The sequence below is a fragment of the Trichosurus vulpecula genome, chromosome 5 (assembly GCF_011100635.1).
Source record: "Trichosurus vulpecula isolate mTriVul1 chromosome 5, mTriVul1.pri, whole genome shotgun sequence".
In the NCBI taxonomy this organism is placed as follows: Eukaryota; Metazoa; Chordata; class Mammalia; order Diprotodontia; family Phalangeridae; genus Trichosurus; species Trichosurus vulpecula.
Window position 1 is genome coordinate 223,543,049 of NC_050577.1, and position 24,008 is coordinate 223,567,056.

The following is a 24,008-nucleotide window of genomic DNA, read 5'->3' on the forward strand; positions in this document are numbered from 1 at the left end:
CCTGGAACAAATATTAATGAACACTTTTAACTTGCTCAGCATTTGACAGCTATAAAACATATTGTTGAATTTTAGAAGTAGACATGCAAAGAATAAAATAAGCAGCCTCATTACTGTAAATTATCAAGTTGTACCTGCCAGAAATGACGGGAAAACACAATTTAGTGGTTCAGTGGCGTTGGCATAGAGTAAGAAAACACAACTTTTGTAGGCAGTAGTTTCTAATAAGACATGAACTGGATTTGGAGATAAGGAGCTTAGGATCCAATGCTGGTTCTGTCACTTATTACTCATATGACCTTGGATCCCCTTCTTTGGTCCTCAGTTTCCACGATTGCACAATGAGGAGTTTGGACTAGATGATCTCTCAGGGTCCTTTCAGGTCTAAATCTATGATCTTAGTGTTCCTGAGGACTGATCAGAAAGACAGCTTTGTTCCATTCATTCTCAACATTATGTTTCTGACACTGAATGGGCACCTGGTTTCTCAGAAATCAGAGCAGGGTAATTAAAAGTAAAATGTGACGGTTGGATTAGATGCTCTCTGGGGTCTCTTCCAACTCTTAATCTGTGATTGTATGGTCCCGTTATCCTAGAAAAGATAATGTGCACAGAGAATTTATAAATTGTCCATTTAGAAACTCTTACACAATTGTCTTAAAGCCTAATTTTGCCTTTTAGTTTTTATAATGGCATAAATTTATTTTGATAGTTAACCATCGGAGCTTTCCGATTATATTATCCTTAGATTCTATGTCCTCGGATTGCCTAACAATTGAAACCTTATTATAAAACTATCCTTCGTAACTTCAGTGGGATCCAAGAAAAAAACTATATCGTATGGATCAAAGCTTCAGAGGCACAGAGCTGGAAGGGACTGAATCACAATAAGAAGTGACTTTCCAAGGGTCATGTAGCCAATAATATTTGAGGCAGGATTTGAACCCAGGTCTTTCTGATCACTGCTCCATATTTTCTCTAGAGAGGGCTGTGTGGCTGGAGGTACCTGTCTCCATATTAAAGTTGAAACAAATCCACCTGGCTTGGCCAGCATCTTTTTTTTTTTTAGCTTCTTTTTGGGTCTTAGGTCATTTTAACCAAGTTTCACTTCAAGTTTCCAATCAAGATAATGAAATGAGTTACAAGTGTAAAGTTCTTTGTTTAACTACAGAACTGCATGAAATGTCAGTTACATTTACAGATATTATTGTCATTGCTCAATCTTAAATGACTTTATTCCTTTTTTCCAGAGGTAAGGGGAGGGGGATATAAAAGCAAGAATTTTCAAAGGAAAAAGAAGGAAGTCTGAAATTAAAATAAATACCTATCTGAAAAGATCACCTACAATTGGAGCAAGATGTTCCAAATAAAACCAAACAGATTGTGTGGTCTTATATTTTACTTTAAGATAAACTATTTCAGAGCAGACGCTGCATGCTCTCTGTCTCAAAGTTGGGTTCAGAGTCTCAATTTCCTCATCTATAAAATTGAGAGAATAGTAGCCCCTTCCTCATAGGATTGCCAGGAGGATGAAATAAGATAATATTTGTAAAGTACTTTGAAAATTTTAAGATAGTAAGTAAATGTTAACTGTTGTTTTATTTATTCATTAGCAATATGTTGACACCATTAACTTTATTATTATAATAATAAAAACAACCACTTAATATAATGCTTTCGGGTTTGCAAGGTGATATATATATATATATATATATACATATAATTTATTATTATTATAGATTTCATTTTATATTATTTTATTTATATTTTTATCTATATTATGATATATTAGCTTTACATATATTATATATATTATATTTTGTTTCTCATAACAACCCCATATGCAAGTGTTATTATTACCTACATTTAACAAATAAGGAAACAGAGGCTGAAACGTTAAGGGACTTGATCAGAGTCACATAGCTAGTATCTAAGACAGAATTTGAACACAGGTCTCCCTGACTGCAAGTAGAACATTCTATTCACTATAACACTTGGTAATTTCATCAATTTCTTGGGATATTTACCCCAAACCTTGTGGCTCAGAACATTTCTTCAGGGTTTGAAACACTGTATGATTCTTCATATTATGCACATTCTCTTTTTCTTCTTTCCTATTTAATAGTGCCTCACGACCCATCTTTCCATCAGATGATTGGCTATGACTTTTGCCTATAAAAAGAGCGCAGTATTCAATAATGACTTATGTAAATGTCATTAGTTTTTGCCTCACATGAATATAATCTGTGGTCTGTCTCCAGGTTTTAAATCTAAAAAAAAAACAAATCAGAACTTATGATTTTCTTTCCACATACTTAGGTTACATGTAGTATAATGGGAAAAGTAGTCACTCATCTACTCAAGAAGCTGCAATTGCTCTCTCTTGCCCACAGGATAAAACACAAATTTCCCTGTTAGGCAATTAAAATTGCTCCAAACCTGGTTCAAACTTATCTTTTAGGGATGGTTACTTATCTACTTTATGAATGAATGAAAAAGGCATTTATTAAGATCCTGTTATGTGTAAGGCACTGTGTTAACCCACTGGTAATACAAATGGAAGCAATCTCTACTCTAACCTCTTTAAAAACAATCCTTATCCACTCCATCTTTGTGAAATAAACAACTCATTCAAGTGACAACATGAACAAAAGACCTGGTAAAAAAGATATATTAGGTAAAATCAATTTCTTTTTAAAGCAAATGATTTACTGTTTTAATTTTAATGAAAAAAATAGTTCTAAAGCAAATTTGTTACTTTTAATGAATTTTGAGATTATTTACCCATTTCCCATAATTCTATGTTATAGGTGGTCTACCTCCACAACAATAACATTTCCAGTGTGGGATCCAATGACTTCTGCCCCCCAGATTACAACAGCAGAAAGGCTACTTACTCAGGCTTAAGCCTCTTCAGTAACCCAGTACAGTACTGGGAGATCCAGCCCTCGACTTTCCGATGTATCTATGAACGCTCGGCCATCCAGCTGGGGAACTACAAATAGATCTAGAGAGAAAGTGTAAGCAAAAGAGGGGGTTCAGTTGTGTAACAGCTAAAAATAACATGGCAAAGGCCTATTAGTGTAAAGCTAGATACTGGAAATCTAACTCTTAAGCGGACTTTCCCTTTACAATTAGTTCACTATGCATTTAGACCAAATATACAGTTGAAATGATTGCCTACCATGATTTAAAAAAATAGTAATATTTTGCCTGCAATTTTCAGCCTACTTTCTGAAACCTCTTTTAAGTTCTTCCCAGTTTCCATAAATTGTTGTATATGAGATTTGGAATAGACATTTGTCTAATATCTGATCATTAAACTTTAACTTTTGAAATCTTGAGAATGGATAAAGTTTAAAAGGGAACCTTTATTTTTTTTCCTTTTATTGCTAATTCCTGAAGCAATCATTGTCTTTGGCTTTAATTCAAACCCTGGAGGTTTACTAATTAATATCCACTATCATTTTGTAAGCATCATGTTGAATGTATCTATTTACACAGGCTATGTAAAAAGCGCTATCATCATTGTTTTGGCAAAAAAATACTCATAATGTATTCATATTTACATTTTTTAAAAGTGTTGGTTTGCAAACCTTCCCTGAACAGAATCTTTTAAAGAAAGCACAACTCACTTTGGCTATCAAAATAATAAATCGTTTCAAGTTCCAGGCATTCTCATTTGTGTCCCTACTTTACACTCTGGATGGATGGGTCTTGTTGATGGATGGTAACTTACATAATTGATGGATGAGCATAATTTTTTAAAGGTACAAAGCACACTAGAATACATATTATTGGCCAATTTCCATATAGAAAGTTGGTTCAATGGAAAGAACAGTCACTTCCCTACTCAAGTAGCCACTCCATGAGTGTCCATAATTCTATGCTCTAGGTTGACTGCTATACTACCCATCTCTTTGATACTGCATAGGTTGTCTACCATACCTGGAATAGTCGGGCTCTTGGACTCCAAAGCTTCCAAATGGGCTTCATATATATTTTATATATACTTATCTATGTACATGCTGAAGAGAGAAATGGCAAACCACTCTAGTATATTTGCCAAGACAACCTCAAATGGGGTCATGAAGAGTTGGACATGACTGCAAAATGACTGAACGACAAATCCACGTACAAGTATAAAATTCATTAACATTGAATTCAAATTATGCATTTGAATTCATTGTTGGTGAATTTGATATCTTTATCATTTATCTTCATCATTTGGTTCCAAGCTTATTATCCTCCCTTATGTAGGCTACATTGTCTTCTAGCAGATCTAGTTTACTTCTTATTCCTAGTACACAACATTCCATGTCCCATCTCTACACCTTTGTATTGTGCCTGGAATTCCCTGTCTCCACTGCTTAGGTTCCCTAGCTCTCTTCATAGCTCAGCTTGTACCACTCCCTAAGGAAGCCTACACTAATCCTTGCAGTTTCTAATGGACTCTTCCAACCAGAAATCATGCTGTACTTTTGAGATTAGGAGCTGCTTCATTTTGCCTCTTTATTATGCTAGTGTCTCGTACAATATCTAGTCCTCAGTAGGTACTTGCGAAACACTTGTTGACTTGCATTGAATTTCAATTAGTAAGATATGGTTCCCAAATGCTGCTCTGCCATTTATAACTTCTGTGATCTATGACTAGATACAAGGCAAGTCACTTTCTTTTTGTGTGCCTCAGTTTCTGAACCTGCAAAATGAAAAGGTTGGTCAAGCTGGCCTCTAACACTTTTTTTCTGGTTCTAAATCTATGACTCCTAGCTAGAGCTAGAAGAGATCTCAGAGTCTCTGTAGTCTAAGCCCTTCATTTTACAGATGGAGAAATTGATGCCAAGAGAAGTTAAATGAATTGCCTAAGTTCACAAAGATAGCACATCTTGTTTGCAGTTAATAGTTCAAGAAACTTCATTTTTGTCGGTGTGTATGCTCCTTCCACCAGAGCAGATCAATACTCCTCTATGTCATTAAAAGAAATCAAACCAGGAGGGAGGGGTATCTATCAGTATGGCAGCATCACATAATGTAATTCTTGGAAGAGACCTCAGAGGACAGTTAGTTCAAATCATATCTCAACAAGAATTCCACTGAAAATACCCCTGAAGAATGATCTTCCAGCTTTGTCTCTATCACTGTAGTGTGTAGGCAGCCCGTTACATTTTTGTTTAGCATGATTCAGTAAGAAGTTTCCCATACCTTGAGCCAAAAGCTACTGCTCCATACCTGCCATATATCGCTTGTAATTTTCTGCATAACTATTGGGTCAGAACCCAGATGGTCGGTACCCCATGTCTAGCAAACGCACCATGTTGGAGTAGGTAATACAAGAGGAAATGATTTATAAACAGCCGTGGAGAATTCCAGTGGGCACAATGGATGTATCTCCCTGTGAACAAGCATTTCCAGAAGTTGTGGCAATGGGGAATGGGCTTTTAGCTATAAGACCTGGATTGAAGGGGTAAGGCTCAGATTCCTGGAAGGATGAGAATAAATCAAATACTCTAGTCCCACAAAAGCTGGGACCCTGGATGGGACAATACAAGGACTCAGTTATTGAAACTAGAGTAAAAGGTGGGGGGCTTAGTCTCAGGGAAGAAAACAAGAGTTCACTCTTAGAATGGCTTATAAGGTTAAGAAAGACCACCAAAAATTAGGAAAGCAGAAGACCTTCCATTTTCCTTTTCTGTGTGGCTGGATTGATCTCAGGGACTGGGTTGCAATTGAGTCTTCAAATGGGGATTAAGTCTCTCTAACTGTGGGCATTGGGGGGGGGGTTGCTGGAACAGAGAACCCAGCCACTCCTATAAGGATTACAGGACAGCAAAATTTTCTTTAAATACTCATTTTAATTTTAAATTTATTTTATTTTATTTTATTTATTATTTTTAGTTTTCAGCGTTGATTTTCACAAGAGTTTGAATTATAAAATTTCACCCACTTCTACCCTTCCCCCCCACTCCAAGATGGGATATGTTCTGACTGCCTGATTCCCCAGTCAGCCCTGCCCTCTGTCACCCCACTCCTCCCATCCACTTTTCCCTTACTTTCTTGTAGGGAGAGAGAGATTTCTATGCCCTGTTGCCTATATATCTTATTTCTTAATGGCATGCCAAATTTTTTTTGAAAATCTGCTTTTTTTCTCTTTTTTTGTTTTTAGTTTACAACACTCAGTTCTACATAATTCTGAGTTCCAGATTTTCTCCTCTCCCTCCCCCCGCTCTTTCCCCAAGATGGCATGGAATCCCATATAACTTCCGTATAACTTTGCATTGAATTAATTTACACACTAGTCAAGTTGTGGAGAAGAATTATGACCAATGGAATGAATCATGAGGAAGAATAAACAGAGCCAAAAAAAAAAACAACCCAAAAACAAAAACAAAAGAGAAAAAGAAAAAAAAGGGGGGTGGGGAAAGGGAGAGCATGAAGTGTGCCTCAATCTGCATTCATACTTCATGGTTCTTTCTCTGGATGTAGATAGCATTCTCCATTGTGAGTCCTTTGGAGTTGTCTTTGCACCTTGTGTTGCTGAGACGAGCAAAGTCTGTCAGGGTTAGACCTCACAGAATCCATATATCTGTGGTTGTGTATAACGTTCTCCTGGCTCTGTTCCGCACACTCAGCATTGTGTCGTGTAGGTTTTTCCAGGTTGTTATGAAGTCCGTATCATCCCCATTTCTTGTAGCACAATAGTATTCCATTACCTTCATACACCACAACTTGTCCAGCCATTCCCCAATTGACGGACATCCCTTTGATTTCCAATTCTTAGCTTCCACAAAAAGAGCCACTATAAATATTTTTGTACATATGGGTCCTTTTCCCACTTGTGTGATCTCTTTGGGATACAACCCTAGAAGTGGTATTGCTGGGTCAAAGGGTATGAACATTTTTATAGCCCTTTGGGCATAGTTCCAAATTGCTCTTCAAAATGGCTGGATCAGTTCACAACTCTACCAGCAATGTAACAATGTTCCAATTTTCCTACATCCTCTCCAGCATTTATCATTTTCCTGTTTTGTTATTTTAGCCAATCTGACAGGAGAGATGTGATATCTAAGAGTTGTTTTGATTTGCATTTCTCTAATCAGTAGCGATTTAGAGCATTTTTTCATATGCCTATAGATATCTTTAATTTCTTTCTCTGAAAACTGCCTGTTCATATCCTTTGACCATCTGCTTTTTAAACTTTGAGTTTCAAATTCTCTCCCCACTTCCCTCCCCACCTACTCTCCCTAAGAAGGCAAGAAATTCAACATAGGCCACACATGTGTCATTATGCAAAACCCTTCCAGAATACTCATGTTGTAAAAGACTAAATATATTTTGCTCCCTCCTATCCAGTCCCCCTTTATTCAGTTTTCTCCCATGACCCTGTCCCTTTTCGAAAGTGTTTGCTTTTGATTACCTCCTCCCCCATCTGTCCTCCCTTCTATTGTGCCCCGCTTTTTATCCCCTTCCTCCTTCTTTCCTGTGGGGTAAGATACCCAAATGAGTGTGTATGTTATTCCCTCCTCATGAGAAATCTGATGAGAATAAGATTCGTTCATTTAGCCTCACCTGCCCCCTCTTCCCTTCCAAGAGAACTGCTTTTTCTTGCCACTTTTATGAGAGATAATTTACCCCATTCTATCTCTCCCTTTCTCCCTCTCTCAATAAATTCCTCTCTGATCCCTTAATTTGATTTTATTTTTTTAGATATCATCCTTTCATATGCAACTCACCCTGTGCCCTCTGTATGTGTGTTTGTGCGTATACACACACACGCGCGCACACACACACACACACACACACACACACACACATACACTTATATGTATGTCTATTCCCTTCAGCTACTCTAATACTGAGGTCTCGTGAATTATACACATCATCTTTCCAGGTAGGAATGTAAACAAAACAGTTCAACTTTAGTTGAGAAACTTGAGAAACACTTGTTGACTTGAATTGAATTTCAATTAGTAAGATATGGTTCCCAAATGATTTCTCTTTTTTGTTTCTCTTTTCATGCTTCTCTTGATTCTTGTGTTTGAAACTCAAATTTTCCATTCAGGTCTGGTCTTCTCACTGAGAAAGCTTGAAAGAACTCTATTTTATTGAAACTCCATATTTTACCTTGGAGCATGATACTCAGTTTTGCTGGGTAGGTGATTCTTGGTTTTAATCCTAGCTCCATTGACCTCTGGAATATCAAATTCCAAGCCCTTCGATCTCTTAATGTAGAACCTGCTAGATCTTGTATTATCCTGATTGTGTTTACACAATACTCCAATTTTTTCTTTCTGGCTGCATGTAGTATTTTCTCCTTGACCTGGGAACTCTGGAATTTGGAGACAATATTCCTAGGAGTTTTCTTTTTGGGATCTATTTGAGGAGGTGATCTGTGGATTCTTTCAATTTCTATTTTACCCTCTGGCTCTAGAATATCAGGGCAGTTCTCCTTGATAATTTCTTGAAAGATGATATCTAGGCTCTTTTTTTGATCATGGCTTTCAGGTAGTCCAATAATTTTTAAATGATCTCTCCTGGATCTATTTTCCAGGTCAGTGGTTTTTCCAATGAGATATTTTACATTGTCTTCCATTTTTTCATTCCTTTGGTTCTGTTTTATAATATTGGTTCTGTTTTATAATATCATGATTTCTCATAAAGCTTCCACTTGCTCCAATCTCATTTTTAAGGTAGTATTTTCTTCATTGGTCTTTTGGACCTCCTTTTCTATTTGGCTAATTCTGCCTTTCAAGGCATTCTTCTCCTCATTGGCTTTTTGGAGCTCTTTTGCCATTTGAGTTAGTCTATTTTTTAAGGTGTTATTTTCTTCAGTATTTTTTGGGTCTCCTTTAACAAGTCATTGACTTGTTTTTCATGGTTTTCTTGCATCACTCTCATTTCTCTTCTCAATTTTTCCTCTACTTCTCTAACTTGCTTTTCCAAATCCTTTTTGAGCCCTTCCATGGCCTGAGACTAGTTCATGGTTTTCTTGGAGGCTTTTGATGCAGGCTCTTTGCTTTTGTTGACTTCTTCTAGCTGTATGTTTTGGTCTTCTTTGTCACCAAAGAAAGATTCCAAAGTCTGAGTCTGCATCCTTTTTTGCCTGCTTATTCATGTTCCCAGCCAACTACTTGACCCTTGATCTTTTTATCAGGATATGACTGCTTGTAGAGTAGAGAGTACTTTGTCCCAAGTTTGAGGGGCTGTGCTATTGTTTTCAGATCTGTTTCTACACATCTAGCTCTGCCACAGCAGGGCTCCTCCTCCCCCAAGAACCTCCAACCCCGACTGAGACTGAGATCTAAGCAGGCTCTGCAATCTTGCTCTGATCTGCCACTTCCTCCCTTCCACCCGGTGGCCCTGAGGCCAGAAGCAACTGCAGCTATAGCCTCAGAGCTGCACCACCTCAGCTTCCCCCAGGGAGGTGGCCAAACCGCGAACACCTTTCACTCTGTCCCAGAAGTTTTTCCCACTAACTTTCTCTGTTGTCTTTGTGTTTGTGGGTTGAGAAGTCTGCTAACTGCCACAGCTCACTGATTCATGGTGCTAGGGTCTGTTCTGCCTGGTTCCTGGTCTGGTTGGTCTGGGTGCATCCCATGCTGGGCTCTGCTCCACTCTGCTCCCAGCTCCATGTGATAGACCTTACCCCATGACTATCCAGGCTGTCCTGTGCTGGAGCCCTGCTTCCCTCTGCTTTTTCCTGTATTCTGCAGTTCTAGAATTTGTTCAGAGCCATTTTATAGGTGTTTGGAGGGTCCTGGGGGACAGCTTTAGGCAAGTCACTGCTTTCTATCCATCATTTTGGCTCTGCTCCCCTAAATATTCATTTTTAAATAAAATTTTGAGTTCCAAATTTTCTCCCTCTACTCACCTTTTCCTCCTCCTCCACCCTTTTTAATATGGTAAATAATTTGATATAATATATATATACATATATATGTATATGTACATACATATACACATATATATAATCATCAAAAACATAATTCCATATTATTCATGTTATGAAAGAAAAGCAGAACAAAGGGGAGAAATACACAAAAAAATAAAGAAAGTAAAGATAGTGTCAGACTCCATCAGTTCTTTCTCTGGATGTTGATAGCATTTCCCATCACGAGTCTTTGGACTTTTCTTAGATCATTGTATTGCTGAGAAGAGCTAAGTCAGTCAAAGCTGATCATAACACAATGTGACTGTTACTGTGTACAATGTTCTCCTGGTTCTGTTCACTTCACTCGGCATCAGTTCATTTAAGTTTTTCCATATTTTTCTGGAATCCATGTGCTGATCATTTTTTATAGAATAATTTTATTCCATTGCATCCATATCCTGTAACTTGTTCGGCCATTCCCCAATCGATGGGTATTGTCTTGATTTCTAGTTCTTGTCCACCACAAAAGCAGCTGCTGTAAACATTTTTGCATGTGCAAGTCCTTTCCCCCTTTTTTATAATCCAAATGAGAAAAGAGATGAAGCCCTTAACCACGGCACTCAGGTGAGTGGAGCAAAGAGGACACATCCAAAAGATGTTTTGGAAGTAGGCTCAATAGGGTAACCAATTGGATATATGGTATGAAGGAGAGTGAGGAAAATTTTAGGAGATGGTAAAATTTAGTGTCTTGTGTTGGAGTCAGGAAGGACAGAAGAATGTTGTCCTGGAGGGCTAGTCTAGGCTGAGCCCTGAAATGAGATAAGGCTGGTGAAAGACTTAAAACAGACAAAATGAATGTGCACAGAGAGAATGTCTTGATTTCCAGGGACTGTTTGGGTATTTATTAATAGATGCCTGGCCCCATGCCTGGAATGCCCTCCTCCTCAACTCCACCAACTGACTTCCCTGGCTTCATTTGAGTCTCAAAAAAAATCTACTTCTAGGGGAAGCCTGTTAATTCTAGTACCTTCCATCTGTTTACACACACAGACACACACACGCACACATAGACACACACACACAGACACATATATACACACATACATACACACACATATATCTATCTTGAGACACACATATATATAGCTTGACACATATATGTATGTGTATGTGTGTATGTACATATGTGTTTATAGCTTGAAAATATATATATATGCATGTATATATGTGTATATACACATATGCATACACAAATATACATATACACATATATACATACATACAATGTATTTCAGTGTTATCTCCCCCGTTAGATTGTAAGATTTTTGACAGCAGGAACTGTCTCTTGCCTTTTTTTTAATATCTTGGGGGCTTCTCACAGTACCAGACACATAGTAGGGGTCTAATAAATGTTTATTCATTAATTGAAATGTCATGAATTCTATAAGTTTTTAAAGCCTGTCAATCAGCTTCACGAATGACACAAAAATGCTAATAATTTTATGTTTGCCAAAGTAATCACATAAAAGTATCATGATACTGTCCTTTTTAAAAGGAGAAAATTGTAGGTGGATGATTTTTTTAATTTGTCTAAAATATTAAAAATATCCTGATTTGGCCTTGATTTATAATCTTCTCCCTCTCCCTTCCCCTGCTATTTTGTCAAAGTGAACCAGTTATACTATGAAGAACTATTGGTTACCCCAAGGGTTTTCCAAAAACTCCTTGAAACTTCTCACAAAACTTCCCATTATTTTCACTTATTACATAAGCCATTAATAATGAATACCTTACTGGTAAACTGTTAATTTCTAACTCAAATCTTTATTCCAAGCTGTGGTCCTTTCTTTTCTGGATTATTGCAACCTCTCTGATATTAGTCTCTCACCTCTTTGAATTTCTTTCTTACTAAAGCACAAACTTATCCTTTGAAAAATTTATTTCAGATATTAGAGATATAAATATATGTATAGACATGCATACACAAACACATACACAATACACAAATGTATATACATGTGTATATATTATATATGTATGTATGCATATATGTGTACGTACATATACCTGTATTTATATATTTACACACACACACACACACACACACACACATATTGCCCCCAAATAAGCCGACAAATACAAATCAGGGTCAAACTCCCTGTATATTGCTTTGAGATTCTTCACCAGGTTACCCTAGGCTGCCTAAAATTCCTCACATTCTCTCTGATATCAGGACAAATGTCTTCAGAGTCCTAAAATCAGAGTATTTGAGCAGTAGATTAGCACAGGGATAAGATCTTAGAATCAGGTGGGAATTTAGAGACTTTGGAACCTTAGCTCCCTCCATGTTACAGATGAGGAAAACAGAGCACAGAGAAACACACCAAATCCACCCCAAATCATACAGCTGGATAATGATGGAGCTGGGATTCAAATACAAGTTTCTAAGTTAGTAGGCTGTTGTCCTGTTTAGGAGTCTATACTATAAGTAGGAGTCACTACTTACCAACTGTCTCTACAGACTTCATTCCCTTGGTCTTTTCAGGTCAACAAAATATTTTCTTGTTCAATATGGTGCTACCCTCTAATGTTTATCTTCTGGTATGAGCTGGTGAATCTTAGGGAAACCAGCTCTGTCATTTAAAGAAAGGTTTCCCGCCCTAGTTACGGGACCCTTATTCTTCTTGATTGCTAGAAACAAATTGTAGTGTGATAGAGATGAAGGATGTCACCTGAAATATGGGGAGAGATGAAAAGAAAAAAGGAAGAGGTGAGCAGTGTCTGGAAGTTGGATGTTGGGAGGTTTTTGTTTCTTTTTTCCATATAGAACACTGTTCATGTGAGGATAGTACAGAAAGATATTAGAACTGGAATCCTAAGTGTAGTTACGAGGGAATTAAAGTCCAAGATTTGGAAAGAGATAGCAAGAGAGTAACCACATCCTTTCAATAAGTTTGAGTTACCAGGCCCAGATCAACTTCATTATACGACAATAAAGAAACATCCCATTGAAGTTGCTGAGCTTGCAACTGATGAACTCTGAAAATTTGTGGAGAATAATAGGGATACTCGAAGAGGAAAGATGAGAAAATCTTGTCAATGTTTCAAAATATTTGGAGGTTTATTTTATAATGTTGACCCATAATTCCTTCTAGAATTCTTTTGTTATTCCATCACATCTGACTCTTCATGACCCAGGTTGAGTTTTTGTTGTTATTTGTTTGTTTTCCACAAAGATACTGGAGTGGTTTGCCATTTCCTTCTCCAGCTCGTTTTACAGAAGAGGAGCTGAGGCAAAAAGGGTTCAGTGACTTGTCTAGGGTCACACATCTGCTAAGTGTCTAAGGATAGATTTGAACTCAAAAAGATGAATCTTTTCCTACAACTTATTCTTCAATCCCTGGCAATTTGGTTTCTGATCCCATAAATTGACTAAGAGTTCTAGCAAGCCATTAGTGGTCCCCTCAGCAAGCAGAGCTGGAAGCATCAGTAGACTAACATAGGGAGGAATCAGCTGAGTGACCCTATTGTAATTTTTGCCCTGCTCACCACCATAGAAGAGAGAGAAATATATTAACATTTAATTTTAGTTCAATAGACAATTAAATGTCTTTCCAACATCAGTGAGCCAGGAGGAATCAGAAAATGCTTGTGCATGCCCAAAATAAGGGAGGGGAAAGGTTCCCCCATTACACAAGCTTACCAATCCAACACACAGATTGGCAGCTGACAAAGAATATTGTGCATGCACTGAGGACAGGTCCCTATTAGCCACTTTCCTCATTATACTTTGTACTGACTTACTTGCGTATTTGTATATTCAACAAGCATTTATTCAATGTCTACTAGATGTAAAGTACTGTGCTAGGCACTGGGGTTTCAAAAAGAAAAGCCAGAATAATGACCCTCAAGGAATTATATTCTTTTGGGTGGGAGTAATGGATTATAGATTTAGAGGTAAGGTTTTTGAATTTACTTGAATGATTTAGAAGGCACAAATCTGGAAGTTATAGCTAATATATTAAATGACAGATTCAGTACAAAAAACTGATTTGAGCTATCATGATGAAGATAAAACTTGATAAGGATAAAATATAAAATCCTATAGTTGGATTAAAAATAAATCAACTGTGTCTGTGCCAGATGAGGAATATGTAAGGAGACAACAAATCATGTGGAAGAGATCTGTAGAATTAAGTTCCTTGCAAGTTCCTATAGAAAGTCTATACTAATGAAATCTTGGGCTTCATTAAGAGAGGTCTAGTGCCAAGGGAAAAGGGGGGTCATAGACTCACAGATCTAGAACTGGAAGCTCTTCAGAAACTACATAGTCCAACTTTTTCATTTTAAAAAGGAAGAAACTGAAGCCCACAAAGGTTAAGTGACTTGGCCAAGGTGCCATCAGAGGTGGAATTTAAACCCAAATCTTCTAATTCTAAAGCCAGGGTTCTCTCCAAATCTCTGCCCTGGTCAGACCACAAATAGGGTTTTGTATTTATAACTGGGTATAACATTTCAGGAATGGTTTTGATGAGTTGGAGAGTGCCCAGAAGAGATAATGAGACTCATAACCATGCCATAGAAAAGACCAATGGTTGTAATAGAGTACTTATCCCAGAAATAGGAAAACTTAAACATTATCATGTGTCTAAATATTAGAAGGATTGTCATTTAAAAAGAGGGTCAGCTCTTTGGTGAAGGTATCGCAGGCTGCAGCCGCGTGGAGTCGGCAGTCCCTGCCTCTCCTCCTCCTGACTCACCGCTGTTCGCTCTCACCGAGGAATAAGTCGGTCAGGAAGCCGCTCCATTGTCATGGCATTCAAAGACACCGGCAAGACCCTTGTGGAGCCCGAAGTGGCCATTCACCGGATCCGTATCACCCTCACCAGCCGCAATGTGAAATCACTCGAGAAGTGTGTGCTGACCTAATCAGAGGAGCCAAAGAAAAGAACTTGAAAGTGAAGGGACCTGTTCGAATGCCCACCAAGACACTTCGGATCACAACTAGAAAAACTCCTTGCGGTGAAGGTTCAAAGACTTGGGATCGGTTCCAGATGAGAATCCACAAACGCCTTATTGATTTGCACAGTCCTTCTGAAATTGTTAAACAGATCACATCTATCAGCATTGAACCAGGTGTAGAAGTTGAAGTCACCATTGCAGATGCCTAACCAATCATTTCTTTTAATAAATTGATTGCAACTATTAAAAAAAAAAAAAGAAAGAGGGTCAACCTCTATTTGGGCTGCAGAATGGAAGACCACTGTGTGGAGAAAAAGAGGCTGGGGAAATTACTTTCTCAGCTTGTATCACCTCTCTACTCCTTGGAAAAGTATAGAGTGGAGACTAGACCTGTGATTTCAGTGGTCCAGGGAACATCCAGTAAGGAAATTCCCCTGCACCTACTCTTAGGGAGCTGAATATATATATATATATATATATATATATATATATATATATATATATATATATATATATATATATATATATATATATATATATATATTTATCTATGTATCTATCTATCTGCATGTATATATGCATATGTATATGTGTATACACATATGTGTATGTACACACATATGTATATGTATATATGTGTGTGTTGAAAACTATTTCAGTTTGATTGGTTTCCTCTGTAATTGTATTTTTTATTTTATGCATTTAAAAACAAGGGATTTATAAGGTTAACTAGACTTTCAGAGGGGTCCATGACATAAAAAGTTTAAAAATCCTTGCTTTGTCATATGAACTGGTGCAGAATGAAGTGAACAGAACCAGAGGAACAATTTATCCAATAACAAAATCATTGTGAAGACAAGGAACTTTAAAAAATTTAAGAACTCTGATTAACACAGTGAGAATCCAGGGCTCAAGGTGACCCATGACGAAACAGCCTACCTACCTTCAGATAGAGAAGTGATAGACTCAGGGTACACATGCGCAGACTGAGTTCATCACCTCTATATTGGGAAGTGGGTAGGTTGTGAAGGGTGCAGATGTGTAGACTGAGTTTATCACCTCTCTATGGGGAGGTGGGTAGGTCATGAAGGGTACAGATATGTAGACTGAGACATATTTTCTGAACCTAGCCAATGTGAGAATTTGTTTGACTATACACTTTTATAATAAGGGTTTTAATTTACTTTTAAAAAATCTTTTCTTTATTTTTCAATGGGAAAGGGGAGAGACAATAACTTTTATGAATTAAAAAAATAAATTTAATTTTAAAAAAGAACACTTAATTTAGCTAGTCCTTGTTATTTTCTCAATTTCTAAGTCTACAACCTAGTTCTTAAACAAAAATTTTCCCCTGAGAAATCGGGCAGGAAGTGGGTGTTGGTTGTTTCTGAGACAACAGGAGACTTGTTGGACCTGGTGCTTGTCTTTAAACATGGCCTTAATTATTACTTTGCAGACAACCCTCTCTCAGAGCTGATTGTAAGTGCCGTGATTAGGGATTGTAGCCCTAATTTTCCCAGTGCTCCCCTGTCAGAAAAGTCTTTCTTCGTCAAGGTCATTTGTATCTCCCAACAAACAAAGCTCTGTCTATTCATCCATCAGCTTGACTGGACTTTGGACAAGTATCCTCAAAGAAAACAAAGTCCCACCTGTCAGGCCAGGATGTGGGAATGATGGCTGAATGCACAGGGCAACATCTGGCTGCATAAATCCTTTATTTACTGTTTCCTGATGCACAAGAAAATGCTTTGTCCTCTGTAGTGCATGCCTGGTCTCATTACTTATAGCACTCCAGATGTTTTCTCATATTTGGGGACAGCCACAGGAAATTTCTTTTACATTATGATTTTCATTTTTTTATTAATTCTAATGGTATTGTTCTCCCCCTTTTATTTCCTCCCTAAGCTCTCTTTGATATTGCCTTTTTGTGAATTTTTAAAGTTTTACAGAGGCAACCTCTCTTAAGTTCAAAAGCCATTATCTCTTGCACATGTGCACATTGGGATAATAAAGAAGAGATATGCATGCTCTGGGTTGTGTTAATAGAGTAAAGTGTTTTCTTTCTTTCCCAGTGATTTTGCAAGTACTGTCTCATAAGTCCCAACAGATCATACACAAACCCACCATCAAGGGCTCTTAACCTGAGATATATTTCAAAATAATTAGTCTCATTTGTATTTTGCTTTATGCATTTACAATAATGATTCTAAGGAGGGATTCATAGGTTCCACCATGCTTCCAAAGGGCTCTATGATATACCAAAGACTCATTCAGAACCTTTTATTTCCTTTCTAAAGTCTTGGTATTCAGTCATTTCAGTTGTGTCCTGCTCTTCTTGAAGTCTTTGGAAGTCTTCTTGCCAGAGACAGTGGAATGATTTGCCATTTTCTTCTCCAGTTCATTTTACAGATTAGGAAACCAAGGCACACAGGATTAAGTGACTTGCCCAGGGTCACATAGCTAGTGTCCGAGGTTGTATTTAAACTCAGGTCTCCCTGATTCCAGGCCCCATTCTTTATCTACTGAGCCACTTAGCTGCCCTTCTAAGCTCTTAAATAACCCCTTTCAATCAATTTTTAAAAGGTTTACATAGGCAACTTTTCATTTGTAAGTTCAAAGGCAAGCATCTCTAATATGCACACTGGGGTAATTATGAAGAGACATATTTGGATTGGTTTGTGTTTATAGAGTAAAGTGTCTTCTGTATTTCATGGTGAGTTGTCAAGTGTTATATTAAAATTCCAAAGGGATCACAGACAAACCTGGAGAAAAAGCAATACCCAATAATTTTGGTAGTTTTGATTAATGTTCTTCTTTTAGATTGTAAACTCCTTGAGAGCAGAGACTGTTTGCCTCTTTTTGTATCCCCAACATCAGGACAGTTCCTGACATACAGTAGGCACTAAATAAATCTGTTGTTGTTGTTCTATTAAAATTTATTTTAAACTTAAGCACAAAATGAGAAAAGAAAAAAAAATTGCCATGTACCAAGAAGAACATGAGAGGATTCAATATAAAGCAATAAATTTCCATTTCAAGAAAGTCTATATAATAAATACTACACATTGTTTTCAAAGCTGTCTGGCTTTTCTTTGCTTCCTTGTAGGTTTTCTTTTGTTCTCTACTGTGCACTTTTTACTTTATTTTTCCCCTCCTTCACCTCTTCCCCCCCACCAAGGAAGGCTACAATTAAGCATGGGCTAGCATTATATAAATTAGTTATGTAAAATTGTCATTGTTTTTAGTATATTGGCTTTACCTCCCCATGAACATTAAATAACACTTCCATTATTTAGATCTAACTGTATTTGTATAAAAAGTGCTTTATGTTTATATTCATATAGTTCCTATGCCTATTTTAGCAGGTATATATTCAGGTATTTTATACTGTATAGTTATTTTAAATATTCTAAAACAATATTGAATAATATGGCTAATACGCTGTGTAGTTCCTTATTTTTCTTCTTTGATTAAATCTATTTTAGCTTTAACTTTGCCTGAAATCATAATTACTATCCCAATTTTTATATAATAGATTATACTCCTGACTTTTATTTTATGTTTGCATGAATTTCTCATTTTTATAGCATTTCCTGAAAGCAACATATTGTTGAATTCAAATTTTTAATCCGCTCTCTGTTTCCATTTTATGGATAAATTTATCCCTTTCACATTCTAAGTTATAATTACTTCTTGTATATTTTCCTCCTTCCTGTTTTTTCTCACTATCCTCACCCTATTCCTATCCCTCCTCGCTCCTCTGCTTTACTTTTACCCACTACCTTGCCCTCCTACTCCTTAACCTACCCACCCATCTAAGAATCCTTCCTGTATCCTCTCCCCAAACCCCATTCCCTTGCCTTTTTATTTCTTTCTAAATATAGAAGATTTTTATACCCTTCCAGATAGATATGTTGTTCCCTCTTTAACCCAATCTTGATGAGAGTGAGATTCCAGTATTACCCTCCTACCTCCCCACTAGCTTCTTCTGTATCAATTTTGCCTTTTATGCCTCATTTGTATGATTTCTTTTTATCTCCTCCTACAGAGGTGTTTTTTGAGAACCACCCCATCATACTCCATTCAGCTCATGCATTTCTTTCACACTACCCAAATAATGATGACAATCATAAGAATGCTGCTAATATTTTCACATATATAAAGTAAACCGTTTGACCATACTGGTTCTCTTATAATTGGTATTCCTTGTTTCCCTTCTATTTCTCCTGGATGTTATATGTTGGATTTTTCCTGTTTTTGTTACAAATACCTGGAAGTCCTTCGGTTTGTTAAGTGTTCATTTTCTTTTTCATTCAAGATTATACTTAACTTTGCTGGCTAAGATACACTTTGGTCATAAACCAAACTCTTCTGTTCTAAAAATATAGTATTCCAAGACCTTCAAGGTAGTAGCTGCTAGATCCTTATTGTAGCTCCATGATATTTTTTTTTCTTGTTGCTTCCAATATTTTCTCTTTAACCTGGGCACTTTGAAACTTGGCTATGATATTCTTGTAAATTTTCCTCCTAGGATCTCTTTCATGGGGTGATTTCTGCATTGCCTTGTTGTTCTAGAACTTTAGAGCAATTTTATTAAATAATTCCTTGTAATATTGTATCAATATTTTTAATCATAATTTTCAGACAGTCTGACTATTCTTATTTCTCCTCTATCTGTTCAATTGTTTTCAATGTTCAATGTTCAAATGCTTCATATTCTCTTCTATTTTTTCATTCTTTTGATTTGGTTTTATTATTTCTTTGTGTTTTAGAACATCGTTAGCTTCCCTTTGCCTGATTCAATTTTTCAAGAATTATTTTCCTCTTTAAGTTTTTGGTTCTCTACTTCATAATAGAGTTGACTTGCTTTTCATTATTTTCTCGATTTCTTTTGGATTGCTCTTTTTTTCCTGATTTTTTCCTTTCTCTCTCTTATTTTATTTTTAAAGTCCCTTTTAAATTCTTCTAGGAAGTCTTTTTGTTCTTAGGACCATTTGACATTTCTCATAAAAAGAAGAAGTGGCTTTTTTTTTTGCTGTTATTTTCCTCTTAACATGAATCCAGATCTTCTGTATCCCCATAGTAGCTATCTATGTTTGGGTTCTTTCTCCTTTGCTTGCTCATTTTTAATTTTTGTTTCATTTTGTTTTATTTTTTGCACCTATTAGTGTGATCAGGTTCTAGTCCTGAGCTATGGGTAGTAAAGGCCAAAGCCTCAGATCCTTCTTACTGTGATTTTCTGAGGTCTCTCCTGAGGCTCAACTTTGGGGTTTCGTCTCCACTCCTAAGCCACTGGGAGAGCCCCTAGTCACACTGTCCCTCAAATGATTTTACTCCCTGCCATCCTTCTGGTGGCTGCAAACTACAGTTGTCCTCTCTTCTCTACAATTGAAACTAGGGACTCTACTCTCCTGCAAGTGCCCACAGCCAGCAGGGTCTCTGCCCCTCTGCTGCTGCACTCACCAGGCATGTGTTAGTTTCTTCTCTCTGGGGCCACAGCCCGGGATGCATCTGATCTGCACAGCTGTGCTTGGTGTTACTCAGCAGCAGAAGGTCCTTCAATCTTCTTCTCCTCAGCCTGTCCATGAGATTAAAGTTTCTAAGGCTGATACTGCCTCCCAACCCCAGCTGCCCCCAGGACTTTTTTGTTGATTTCACAGAGTTGGCCTGGAGGTGTTCTCATTTCACTCAGGCCCAACCTCTGTCCCTGGAGATCAGGACTTTCCTGGGGTCTTCTTAGGTTGTTTTATGAGAACAACTGCTTTACCCTGACTTTTGTTTATTTCTACTGCTCTACATTCTCCCCTGAGGCAGTGTTCTGTCCTCTTCCGTGCAGGAAATTTGGAAAGCCAAAAGTTTTCTGACCTGCTCTGCAATTTTCCCAGAATCCTCTATGCACTAAATAAATCTTGACTGATTGAATGTTGATTGCTTGAAGTAGTAGGAAGTTAGAGAAGCGCAACTGATATACCACATGGTTTATATGCAGCTTGGAAGTAGAGAAGATCATCTGTTTTGTGGCCCAAGCTGAGGAAGCCTTCTTCAAGAGGCCATAGGCTCAATGTAAGTAAACAAGAGCATCCATCTGAAGCTGGGAATGCACCTACTAGTTTGAGGATGTTTTTCGTCCTTTATTTTCAAAAAGGACAAATGATATCTCTGATGATGGTGACTTGCTTGTGAATCTGATATAAGTGAGGCAGAATTGTGCAAACTTTTCAGCCTCTGTCTTGCTTCCATTGTAATCTAAATCCAGTGGCAAGACAAAATTCAAGATGCAAGGGCAAAGGCCCTGGATGCAGTGGATGACCTTGGCATCTTCGAAGTCTGACCAAACTCTAAGTGCTCTACAGAGCCTACTTCAGCCTCCTTCATGCCTGTTGGGACAAATTGTTCTCATTCACCCATTCCGCTGAGGAAAGGCTCCACACACTTCGGAGTAGACACCCCCCTAAATCACTGATGGGTTTGAAGCCTGTTGGGCATCCTCAACCTAGTTAACCCATCTTCCAAGACAGTTTTTACCAGGTTGTGGCTGCTATTCAAGCTATAGCTTCTTTGAGATACCAGGAAGCATTGGGTGATAGGTGGACACCAAAGGTGGATGGGCAGACCTGAAAAGGGCCTGGCAAGTCTCACATCAGAGGTGCTAGTTCTCCCTGAACACTTCATACACTTTGAGGAAGTATACCCTGAGATACCACTAGATTCCACACAACTGAAGGAGAAGGAAGCATTCCTAGAATGAGGCTTTTCCAAGTCATAGGATCATAGTTGGAAGGGACCTTAAAAATAGTAATTTTACAGATGAGAAAATCAAGTCTCATGATACTTAAGTAAAATCATTTTGACAGAATTTGAACACATTCCTGTCTCCAATGTGCTCTCTACTATGTTGTCTCAGTCAATGTGGTGCAGTAGGTAGAAAGCTGGGCCTGGAGTCAGGAAGACCTGAGTTCAAATCCAGTTCAGGCTCTCACTGTCAGTACAACTGTGGACAAGTCACTTAACCTCTGTCTCATAGTTGTTGTGGGGATTAATTGAAATAATATTTACAAAAATGACACGTAGTAGAAACTTAATAAATGCTTATTGATTAATTGAAGTGGATTGGAAAAGAGGCAGGGCCCAAAAAAGTCTGAGCGTGCCTACTAAATTTGTGAGGATGGGATAAAATCATTATTCTCACTCTAGTTATGACTTTGCCTAGAGATGGGGATCTTAACCATTTTTATGGGTCATAGGGCCTTTAAACAGTCTGGTGAAGCCTTTGGACCCCAAAATAATATTTTCAAATAATTGAAGGAAATGCTAAAGCTCAGTTAGAGGTCAGTGAAAATAAAGCTGTATTTTTCCCCCATCCAAGTTCACAGATCACCTGAAACCTTGACACAAATTAAGAATCCCTTTTCTAGTGGGTCTGTAATTGAAGTGTCTGGGCTTTTCTAGGCTAATACCTCCCAAAAAATCTTACCAATGGTAGTTAGATCCTAAAATCATAGGATGTCCAAACTGGAAGAGACCTTAGCTGTTACCCATTTTAATCCCCACATCAGAGAGATAAAGTCCAAGAATGCAGAGTGAAATAGCGGTGTGGGATCCTAAACTCAGGTGTCCTGACTCCCAGCCTAGGGCTCTTTTGAGTAATGCAGCCAACCTTCCAGTCTTACCCCAAAGGCAACCAGCTTAAACTTTTTAGCAGAATGCCTTTGGTAAAATTCTATTTGCTTTACACCCTTGCTAATTCTTTCCTTACCATACAGAACAGTGTGCTTACAACTGTTGAACCACCAGCTAATTTTCAACCAATTGTCAAGCCAGCCTCAGAGCTATGTTTTGAATGAAAAAAATGAATAAAAAACCATTTTCTTTATGTTCACTGAATAAGCATTGAGGAAAAGGCAATATTAACTACTGGTCAGTTTTTTTTTCTTTGAATACTTAGGTAAAACCAAATTTTCAGAGTTACAATATTCTTTCCTCCTCCTCGTTCTCCTCCTCCTCCTCCTCTTCTTTCTCTCCTTCCTCTTCCTTCTCCTCCTCCTTCTCCTCCTTCTTCTTTTCTCCTCCTCCTTCTACCCCTTCTTCTCCTCCTCCTCCTCTTCCTCCTCTTCCTCCTCCTCCTCCTTTTACTCCTCCTCCTCTTTTTCCTCCTCCTCTTCCTCCTCTTGTTTCTCCTCCTCCTTGTCTTCCTCCTTCTCCTCCCCCTCCACCTCCTCTTCCTTCTCCTCCTTCTTCTGCCTCTCCCTCTTTTTCTTCTTCCCATTCCTTTTCCTCCTCCTCCTTCTCTTCTTTTTCAAGTAGATTTTTTTCCTCACATAGGATTTGTTTTGGAATTGCTGACAAGACTTTGAAGAGAGGAGCACCAGGGGAGGTTTTATAATTACTTACAGCTTATTTCTCTTAGAAATCACAGGGTTAGTGCCAAACATGCCTGCCAAAATTCAGTAGTATTTTCTGGAAAATTATCATCTAGTTTCTGCTTGGACACCTCCAGTGACGAGGAATTCACTGTGTACCAAATATGTCCTTTGCCTTTTCAGCCAACTCTAACTGTTGTGAAGGGGGGTTTGTTTTTGAACCTCCCCCTGCCATAACTTCCACATTTTGTTTCTAATAGAGTGCTTAGAGGGAGGCATCAGAATGCGTCTAGTTCTTTTCCTACAAGATCATCCTCAAAATGTTTGAAGACAGTGATCATTTTTCTCTTGAGTCATTCTTTCAAGAGGGTAAACATCCCATTTTTCTACAGTGTAGGCCCTTCCAATAAAATATATACTCCTTGACAGCAGGGGTTGCTCTGCGGTTGTTTTCAAATATTCAGTGCCTAGAGCAGTATCTGGGAAAGGGTAGGTACCAGTCAGTTAATAAATAAGCCCTTTTTCTTGTTGTTTAGTCATTTTTCAATTATGTCTGATTCTTCATGACCCCATTTGGTGTTTTCTTGGCAAAGATACTGGAATGGTTTGCTATTTCCTTCTCCAGATCGTTTTACAGATGAGGAAACTGAGGTAAACAGAATTAAGTGACTTTCTCAGGGTCACACAGCTAGTAAGTATTTAAGCCTGGATTTGAACTCACAAAGTAGAGTCTTCCTGACTCCAGGTCTGGTCCTCTATCTTCTGTGCCAGGTATCTGCCTCAAAGCATTAAGTGCTCATAATGTGTTAGGCACTGTG

At 37.8% G+C, this 24,008-nt stretch overlaps 1 protein-coding gene and 1 pseudogene across 1 annotated transcript in view; both read left to right on the forward strand.

The window, feature by feature from the left end:
- The window catches only part of DCN (decorin), a gene marked incomplete in the record, with an annotated part of 34,237 nt that extends 30,562 nt beyond the window's left edge, over positions 1–3,675 (forward strand). Inside the window, 1 exon segment of the mRNA XM_036758420.1 lies at positions 2,809–3,675. Within this exon segment, the coding sequence (XP_036614315.1) occupies positions 2,809–3,005 (197 nt within the window).
- A 10,886-nt stretch (positions 3,676–14,561) lies between these two features.
- LOC118851542 lies at positions 14,562–15,073 on the forward strand (annotated as a pseudogene).
- Positions 15,074–24,008: the final 8,935 nt, after the last annotated feature.